At 30.4% G+C, this 10,736-nt stretch overlaps 1 protein-coding gene across 1 annotated transcript; it reads right to left on the bottom strand.

Annotated features, from left to right (window-relative positions):
* Positions 1–8,131: 8,131 nt before the first annotated feature.
* On the bottom strand, positions 8,132–10,317 carry LOC123300791 (zinc finger protein 271-like). The gene is made up of 2 exons (XM_044883442.1): positions 10,196–10,317; positions 8,132–10,106 (listed from the first exon to the last, which is right to left on the bottom strand). The coding sequence occupies exons 1-2, from the start codon at positions 10,196–10,198 to the stop codon at positions 8,133–8,135; spliced, it is 1,977 nt and encodes a 658-aa protein (XP_044739377.1). The 5' UTR covers positions 10,199–10,317; the 3' UTR covers position 8,132.
* Positions 10,318–10,736: the final 419 nt, after the last annotated feature.

Below are 10,736 nucleotides of genomic sequence, written 5' to 3'. Positions count from 1 at the left end.
CACAAAACTAATATTTATAATTAATTACTCATACAGTTATTTGTATTTTCAAATAATTTTTATCTTGTAGTATATTTTTCATTTTTTTGGAAAAGACCTCGCACGATATAGATGTAATCTGCATTTCGGTCAAACTTTTTCAAATTTTGGCAAATGGTAGTTTAAGTCATTCTTAAGAAAAGTTACCATGGTCACAAGTCATGAAAATGGCAGAATTTCATGTTATATTTCAGAATTTATTTAATTTAGTATAATATTTGCTATGTGTGTATAGGCAAATATACATATACTGATATGTATAACTACATGCAAACGTGTGTTTTTTAATGTAAGGGAGATGTTAATTCTTGTTTTTTTGAAGAATATGTTACGAAATTCAAAGAAGAATAAGTGTTAAATGTTCAGTGGATCAATAATATGAATTGTTAAGATCAATATTTTCAGCTATGCAAATGATTTTTGACAATTAAATTATAATATTTTTTTTTTATATAAATGAGTACATTTTCCAATTTTAATTTAGCGATAACTTGAAATCCTGTCATTTTCATGACTTGTGACAATGGGAACTTTTATTTAGAATGAGTTAAACTATCATTCCCCAAAATTTGAAAGAGTTTGACCGAAATGCAGGTTACTTATAACTTGTGCGAGGTCTTTTTTTATAGCAAATTGACTACCAGTCACACTGAATATTTTAAAAAATAGACAGACGAAAAAAGCACAAAATGATCTTACAAATTTGAACATGTGCATAAGCATTAAAATCAGCAAACAAATCAAAGCAAATCTGAGTAAAAAAGTAAGCGCCACATTTATAATATACGAAGATACGATATGAACATATATCCTACCGAGTGTCCCACGACACCTATCTTTTTTAAGTTTTTATTAATCAACTCCGTATGGGCTATTTCACTGAGGAACAATTTATTATGTATTTATTATCAAATAGAACCATTTGCGGAACTTCCTCATGGCTAATTTTAATGATATTTGACACCTAAGAAACACACTCCAAGAGGTTTTAGTGAACAGCGTGCGGGTTATTTCATTTTTCTTAATTTGTATCATCTTTGACTGTACTAAATTTAAATAGCTCACACATTTATTTATATTTCTGGTCTAATGAATTTTTACAAGGTCGAAATTACAATGAAGTCATTATTTACCTACTTAATAGTTCTTATGATTATTCTAATAATGTTTATAATTCTAATAGACGAAGAAACGAGCTCTAAAAATGATCACAGTTCGAAAAATTTGAGCAGCAAGTCGGATTTGAATGCGGCTTTCAGAATTCGATTCATTAGAGCGTCAGGAAATTTTGAGACCTAATTTGATTTATAAGAAATTAAAAATATACAATTACCATAATTAATATGCATTTTATAATTGCATTTTAAATTGACCCTAAATATTAAATTCACAATTTGGTTAACAGTGATGAAAATGATTTCAAATTTCTTACACGGGGGTTTTTGGAGTCGCTGAACACGAGTATCGCGACAGAATTGGTCTAATAGATACCTGATGGCAAGGATAAACGGTTCCATGTGCATCCTAGAGTTTTCGGGAAATTTGTTATATAATCGGTCCAAACTAGTTACTCGAGGATTTTTGGGGTCGCTAAACACAAATATTGTGGCAGAATTGGACTCAGAGGTACCTGGTGCCTAGGATAAACGGTATGCAAATCGCTTCTTGGAGTTTTGGGGAAATTCATCTTATAATCAGTTCCAACTCGTTACTCAGGAGTTTTTGGGGTTGCTGAACACGAATATTGTGACAGAATTGGTGTCCAGGTTGAACGAAAACTTTAGGAGACGACGGAGATAACGTTCATCCTAGGGACCAGGTAGATCTGAGACCAATTCTGTCATGGTATTCATATTCAGCAACCCCAAATACTCCCGTGCAACAAGTTTGAAATCATTATCATCACTATTAACCGAATTTACAGTCAATTTAAAATAAATTTATAAAATGCTTATTAAGTATGCTAATTGCATATTTTTAATTTCTTATAAATCAAATTATGTCAAAAAATTTCCTGTCGCTCTAACGAATCGAATGCTAAAAACCGCATTCAAATCCAACTTACTGCACAAATTTAACTTTATTCCTTCGTTTCTTCGTCTATAAGAATATAATACAGTAGAATCTCGATAAGTTAAAGTCCAAGGGAAACACAAAATATTTTAAGTTATAGAGGTTTTAAGTTATCAAGTGTCTATGTTAGGTAAAGGTTAATATAGAGGTATGTACATGTACATGCATGTTTCTATGTACCCTAGTTAATATAGAGGTATGTACATGTTTCTATGTAGTTACTGAGGGCCTATACAGAGATTATTTATTTAAGTTATAGAGGTTGCGTCTTTTAAGTTATAGAGGTTTTGGGCTCTGATGGGAAGGGAACATAGTATTTTTTGAAGTAACAGAGGTTTTTATGTTACCGAGATTCTACTGTAGAATAGTAATTTTTGATCATTGAACTTTTCTCGATTATTTTGTTGTGAAAAATTGTGAGTCAGAGATCAGAGACATACCCTGACTTTCTCTATGGAGTTGTTCGGTAAGAAGTTACCATTTATATGCATAGTATATAATTTTTGATGTAATACTTTGAAATTTCTTGATACTCCTTTGAAATGCCTGAAATTGGCTGATTTAATTGTTTAAATACCATGTACAGATAGTGTTGATGACGCAATCGTTTGTTTTTTTACGTCATGTAAGTAAAGAAAGATAGCCACTGTTACACACATATAATGAGATCTTTCTTCTCACTTCCTCAGTGGACATACTAATAAACAAACACAAGCATGTGTATACACTACATGTATACATACTATATTTATGTTCTAAAGGTAAACAGTGATGTAACGAAAAAATGTTTCAAACTAAAGTTGTTTATTTTTTCTCTTCCGATTTACTAAGGTCCTTCAGACCCCAGATTCAATTGATCTATGTTCATATACGAACTCGACCTCAATTTAAAAATGGGCCAATTAGGTGATTTTATGAACATCTTTACCAAAATTTTGTTCGTAGCATCAATATTTTTAAGCGGTACAAACTTGGGACTAAATTTAGTATACCTTGATAAATTTCATATATACATAGTATAATAAGCATGACAAAAAAAGGTAGTTAGTGATAGGGGCTGTCGACGGAAGCGAAAAATTCAAACTTTGGAATACTGTTTTTTTTTTTTTTTTTTAAATTTTTTAATTTCTTATAGAATAAATAATTAAAATTTCATAATTTTTAAATTGAAATTATTAACGTGTGTCTAAAAAACTATTATAAATAATAATAAAAGGCAACAACACACATGATTTCAAGCGTTGAGAGAACCGATGTTTTCAATGTGGTATGTATGGAGGAGTGTGACGATGACACGAGTTCCTTGATTTTTGTTCGCCCAAAAAGTGCTCAACGTACCGAACAAAATTTTCACGTTAAAAATAGTACAAGCGAGAATTTTGATATTGAGTGAACTTTTCTGATGAACAAACAGGGATTTTCAAAATAAATTTCATATTTAACCGAATCAATGCACAGACGTTACACATTTCAAAAGACGCTCAATCGATATGCTGGTCTTTAGGGTATTTATATCTACATTAGACTAGAAGTTTCGACATGAGGCTAAGAGTTTTGCACGAAAAATTAGAAAGAGGCAATTTTCAACGACATGCAACGGTAAAAAAAAATTTGAGACCATTGACCGTCTCTGTTAGCTGATATAAATTTTCAAATTAGCCGATATTTATCATGTAAAGGATAAGAATTCATACTATTTACAAGATGTTTTTGAACATATTTAGTTCGCGTTTTTGCTACAGTTATTGACTATTTAGTTTACGTAATAGAATAAATAAAGATTACTTTTTGACCAATATTTATATTAATACAGAAGTGAAATGTGCAAGCGACAATGTTGTTCAATTTACTCTTTGTGCTGTGAACATGAGATGCTTGACTATTGTGTACACAGATGTGCAATATATGGTAGTATTCATTGTAGCGTTGACAGATTTACTAAAATATATAATTGGCTACATTTAATATTAATTTTAATTGAATGGCCATCTGTTGATTCTTTCAAGTATTAAAAAACGTCATAATGAAAAATACAAAAATACAAAAAACGTGATAAAAAAACATAAACAATTAATTTTGGCAGTTCTACAGTAGAATAACTAAAAAAATTAAGTGATATTAATACAAGTAATTAAAAAATTTTAATTATAGTTATTATAATTTTATAGTTATTAATTAATTGTTATTAAAGCAATAAAATGACACGACGTCGTACGTTGACGGGTCGTAAAGAGGGTGATCGTAATCGATCATTAATGGGTGATGATCGTAAACGACGAAAACAAGATCAAGAACAATTATATCTTTATCGAGATGATATTAATTTTAAAATGTATGCAGAAAATTTTGAGATTGCTAAAAAGAATTTGCATTTTGAAGTATGTAATGTATGTCATCGTCGTTGGTTTGATTTACAAATTAATAAAGATGGGTTTTGTTGTATTTCTCATCAATTTAAAAAAAAAAATGAATTGAATATTTTCACAGCGGATAATAACATGGATCCTGGTTTACAACCTGATGTTTTAAAGAAATAAACGTATGTTGAGGAACAATTAAATAAAAAATATATATATTTGTCAATAATTGAAGTATAATTTTATTTTAGAAATATATATTTTATATGATACCATTCGCGAGCCATTACAAAGTTATACTTTTAGCTAGTAATTATAGCTTAGGGATGTAGTATAAAGTCCTACTTTAGGCGAGGGGGGTGTTTAAGTCAGGGAGGTGTTCAATTCATGTGCTTGCTTTTGATTGGCTGCGGCTCTCACTTGCGGGAAAATCCAAATAGAATACTGTGTGTGTTTTAGATTTAAATATTCCTATATATCCATGGTTTTGAATGCCTCAAGCAATATGCCTGCTTTTGTTGATTGGCTGCGGCTGTTCGCACTCTCAATTGCGGGAAAATTTAATTGTTTCTCGAATTCTGCGTGTGTTGTAAATTGCACCAAGCAAAAAATCTTTTTATTTAAAGTAAAATCTTTTACCCTAAAGAAAAAATTGTTTTTTTTTTTTTTAATACAATTTAGAAATTAATTACAAATATAATATTTTTAACTAATTACCCTTGGATGAAGGAATGTACCTTTAATATTCCTATGACCGACTAATTACCTAAAGAATATATCGCAAATAATTCGTAAAATAAGAAAAATATAACTTCACTTATTTAAATTTAGATTAGGTTAACGGGTACATAATTAAATACCTAAATAAGTAATAATTTTCTCAAATAAATTTTCATATTTAAAAAATTTTATAGTACGTTGAAATTTAGTATTGAAAATTAATCGACGTATTTTCGAGACATTCTTAAGAATTATGTTAGTTAACTTATAATGGTCGTAACACTAGGGTTGAAAATTGAATATTCACTAAATTGAATAGAATATTGTTGCGTTTAGGTGACTTATATCGTTGAAAAAATTGATTTAAAACAAGCATAAATACTTCATATATTTATTTTTCTTTACAAATTTTACTATTCTTTGAATAAAAGCTAATTACCCGACTGAGCAACGCAAAGGAGTGGTAACTTGTTTATCAGCTATGTATGTGTGTTCCTATCTGTCTCACTAGAGACCAAATGCGTGGGCCGATTTTGATGATTCAGACGTCAATTGATTTGTCTTAACCTTGGAAGTGCTACTGAAGATATGACAGTCATGAAAATTCAATGTGGCCCACTAGAGACCCACTAGATGTGGCCCACTAGAGACTAAACGCGTGTTCCGATTTTGAAATCAATCGATTTGTTTTAACCTTGTGAGTGCTACCGAAGATATGGAAGTCATATGGAAGACAACTTCCATTTGGCGACCAGCAGACGTCATATTGTGAAAAGAATGCATGTAGCGAAATTGGGATCACACGTGTGATCCGTTTTTGATGATTCTGACGTCATTCGATTTTTCTTAACCTTGTAAGTGCTATTGAAGATATAACAGTAATGAAAATTCAATAAGGCGACCACCAGATTAACAGCCAATAGAAAGCAGGCTCAATGATACCCTGACTCCCCCCCCTGAGTGAGGTTCACCCCACTCGGTTATAATCCATCCCTTTTAAAATATTTCTATATCCATGGTCATGAACAATGTGTGCCATAGTGTAAACTAAACTTTACAATATAACTGACAAGTGAACACTGACCAATCACTACTGATCAAGTCCTAGACATTGTATGAATTGGGCTTTTCATTTTAAAATCACGATTCACTTTTGTTTCTTACTAAATGATATTTATAACCAACTAGATTGATACCCACCCGCTTCGCTGGGTTTAAAAATAACGATTGATATAGATCGCTCTCGCTTATCCCCTTTCGATAACACTCGAAATAATGGTAAGGATTGATTTACACAAGTAAAATATTTATATGGTTTTCTATTTTTTTAAATGTATAATAGTTATTATTCATTGAGTATATCAGAGAAGATGGCCATGATATATTTTATATTGCATATTTTTACAGAAATCTGTAATTTATGGTAATTTAAATGTCAAATTAAAATAAATTTTTTTATTTTTTTTAAAAAAGACTAAAAATCACTAACTCAATTTAGTTATCTGCCTACTGCCTACCCCCTAAGAACGATGGCGTGATTATTTATAGCCTATGACCATTTCTAGGTTATCATCTATCACCATACCAAATTTCATCAAAATCCGTTCAGCCGTTTAGGCGTGAAAGAGTAACAGACAGACAGAGTTACTTTCGCATTTATAACATTAGTATGGATGTGATTAAAAATGAATAACAAATATTTTCTATCTTAGTTCTACTTATTGCTGTCAGTACGAACAAATAAACGATGCATTTGCGCTTATGACATGATGAAAAGGCCAATTCAATTTATTATTATGTGGTTGCGTTAATGAATAAACTATTTGATCAACATTAATAATTGTTTTGTTTCAATCGTTTATACCAAACGATTACAATGTGCAGTAAAATTAAATAATATAAAATTTTAATCTAGTAAAATTTGATTAAATCGCAGTTGATGTCGGCAACCTAGTTCATCCTGTTGCGAGACGTCCGTGTCGTGAGAGGCTTCAAAATAAACAATTGAATTATGAATGGCAGTGGTAAAAGATAATCTTGTATGACTGTTAAAATAAAAAAAGTGTCCAACAAAAATCGTAAAATGAGGTTTCATTGAATGGCCACAATGGCGCTCGTGAGAATGGGGACTACTCTAACTTGTTTAGATATCCATCTTACTCTTTTTAATTGGTATTTCAGTACACCAGTACCACCTTAATTTTACTCATTTTTTTAGTTTTTTCTTTTAAACGGGTTGTTCTCCCATGTTCTTCTACAATCCATAAATTTAACGACCTTTTTTTTTTTTTAAAAACAAACATGTATTAATTTCAAAATCAAATAATTTACATATTTTTATTACAACATTCCAATTCAATCCATTCCATTCCAATATTTTCTTTATATATGCATCCATACAATTCTATAATTAAAGTAGTGTATCGTTACCATGTCATAGTATAGTGTATCGTAAAACCAATTTCTGGCGTGGCGCCACGCTATATGATGGTATATATATACAGTCTATATGCAGTAGTGTGTATATTATTATTATATACACACTACTATATTATTATTACTATACACTCACTATATACAGTCTATATGCAGTAGTTGTGTACGGTGATTTAAATAAATATTTTGTATTTAATGAAAATAAATGTTTATTCAATAGTCATCGTTATCTGGAAAAAAAATCGTAATATATTATTTTATCATTATGACATATTTAGTTCCTATCACAATCTGTTCTTTTCTGCATATTACTTTTACAAAATAATGTCGATGTTTCACATCTGCCAGGCGTCCCGTGACGGCTCACATTTTTTTTACATGGATTATGCATTATGGCCAAGAGTAACGAGCGTCTACTAAAAATTATGGCGATGTTGATTTTTAAAGATTTCACTCTCAGGTTCTATGAAATCAATTTTAAACTTTTCCCTTGATTTAAAAATTTTTTTATTTGTTAATTAAAATAATAACATTTAGATGTTTATGATCATTCAATTCGTTTTTATTTGTAAATATTCTGTCGCAATCTTCACACGCATATGGAGTTTGATCACTATGAATTCTTCTATGTTTTACAAAGTTTATTTTCATGCTAAATGTTCTATGACAAACATAACAACAATATGGCTTGTCTCCTAAATGCGTTCGTTTATGCTTAGTTAAAGTATGCTTCAGACTGAATGCTTTATCACAAACATCACATGTATATGGCTTCTCTCCTGTATGAGTTCGTTTGTGTATATTTAGGCTGCTGTGCTGAGTAAATGTTTTATTACAAACATTGCATGAATGAGGTCTTTCTCCCGTATGAGTTCTTTTATGAGTATCTAAATGTTCTTTACGGTAGAATATTTTACCACAAACATCACAATCAAAATATTCTTCTGCTGTATGAATTCGTTTGTGTCTCAATAAAAGTAAATTCGAAGTAAATTTTTGATCACAAATTTCACATTTAAAAGGTTTTTCTTGAGTATGTGTTCGTTTATGTACAACTAAATCACCACTATATCTGTATGATTTATTACAAACATCACATGAGTAAGGTGTTTCTCCGGTATGAGTTCGTTTGTGACTACTTAAATTGTACCTGGATTTGAATTTTTTATCACAAACATCACATGCATGCGCCTTTTTTCCTGTATGAATTTTTTTATGTGTAATTAGATCACCAGCAGCAGCGAATGTTTTATCACAAATTTCACATGAATAGGGTTTTTCGCCGGTATGTCTTCGTTCATGTACAGCAAGATTAGATTTTTCTCTGAATGTTTTATTACAAATATTACAAGAATAACGTTTTTCTCCGGTATGTCTTAGCTTATGTTTAGCAACATAACATTTATCTCTGAATGTTTTATTACAAATATTACAAGAATAACGTTTTTCTCCGGTATGCCCTAGCATATGTCTAGCAGCATAACATTTATCTCTGAATGTTTTATTACAAATATTACAAGAATGAGGTTTTTCTCCAGAATGAACAAGTTTATGTCTAACCATACTCTCAGAATGAGTGAATTTTTTATTACAAACATTACAAGAATAAGGTCTTTCTCCTGTATGGATTCGTTTATGTCTAACTAAATTGCCGTTGCTGGTGAATGCGTTATCACATACATCACACACGTAAGGTTTTTCTCCTGTATGAGTTCGTTTATGATAAGTTAATTTGGTACTAGTTCTGAACTTTTGGTCACAAACATCACATGCATGCGGCTTTTTACCTTTATGAATTTTTTTATGGTTACATAGATCACCAACAGCAACGAATGTTTTATCATAAATTTCACATGAATAGGGTTTTTCGCCGGTATGTCTTCGTTCATGTACAGCAAGATTAGATTTTTCTCTGAATGTTTTATTACAAATATTACAAGAATAAGGTTTCTCTCCAGAATGAACTCGTCTATGTATTTTCAAGCTAGTTTTTTTGTTGAATTTTTGGTTACAAACATCACACGAAAAAAGCTCTTTTTGTGTATTTGTGTGAATTTCTTTTAACATTTCATCATTTTCTGATTCACATCTGTTAAACATTTCGTCGAAATCTTCATGTTTTAAAATTAATTCCGAATGTAAAGCTTGTTCAATTTTAATTTTTGATTTTTTCAACATCTCATCAATATTCTCATCCATTTCATCATGGTTTGAATAAAATTCTTTTGATATTTCTTCGTCATTGCAATCAACTAATTGTAAATTTAACTCTTGTTCAATTTTAATTTTTTCTTTTTTCAATATTTGTTCACCATTTTCAATATTTGTTAATCCATCAATTAAAATTAGTCCTGTTTGTAACTCTATTTCAATTTTTGTTTTGTCATTTTCAACTATTTGTGTTTCATCAATATCCTCATCCATTTCATCATTATTTGAGTAAAATTCTTTTGACATTTCGGTATAATTAATTAACAAAACCTATTTTCACCATGAACATAAATATTGTAAATATAATATGATAACATTTTAAATATAATATAAAAAATAAAATAATAAAAATTTCTTACCATTCATAAATCACCAAACAGGTTATACATACATATACAGGAAGCACGTGCAAACCATAGGTCGCTGTGTAAGTGGAAATGGCTGCAAAAATATAAATTAGATCATGAAGGTTATAAAGAAGGAGAACGATCGCTATAGAAAATATTGTCCCCAATATTTTGAAAAAATAAGTGAGGTGCTGGGATCGCTAAGTTGTATCATTAAATGCGGGCTGTTGTGCGCTAATATACTACTTACCGACGACAGCGCGGCTGGTGGCTGAAAATGAACTATAAATTCTACAAATTTTCAGGGACAGGTGCGCTAATGCTTTAGTAGTACATAGCGATCGTTCTCCTTCTTTATAACCTTCATGAATTAGATTATGAATTTGTTAGCATCTGTAGCATGAAGGTTATAAAGAAAGAGAACGATCGCTATAGAAAATATTGTCCCCGAAATATGGATAAAATAAGTCCTCACCTATTTTATCCATATTTCGGGGACAATAGTTTCTATAGCGATCGTTCTCGATCGCTGCGATCGTTAAGTTGTATCAAT

Source organism: Chrysoperla carnea, chromosome 5, assembly GCF_905475395.1.
Source record: "Chrysoperla carnea chromosome 5, inChrCarn1.1, whole genome shotgun sequence".
In the NCBI taxonomy this organism is placed as follows: Eukaryota; Metazoa; Arthropoda; class Insecta; order Neuroptera; family Chrysopidae; genus Chrysoperla; species Chrysoperla carnea.
Note: the sequence above shows the minus strand (reverse complement) of the source record. Positions and strands in the feature narration are given on the sequence as shown.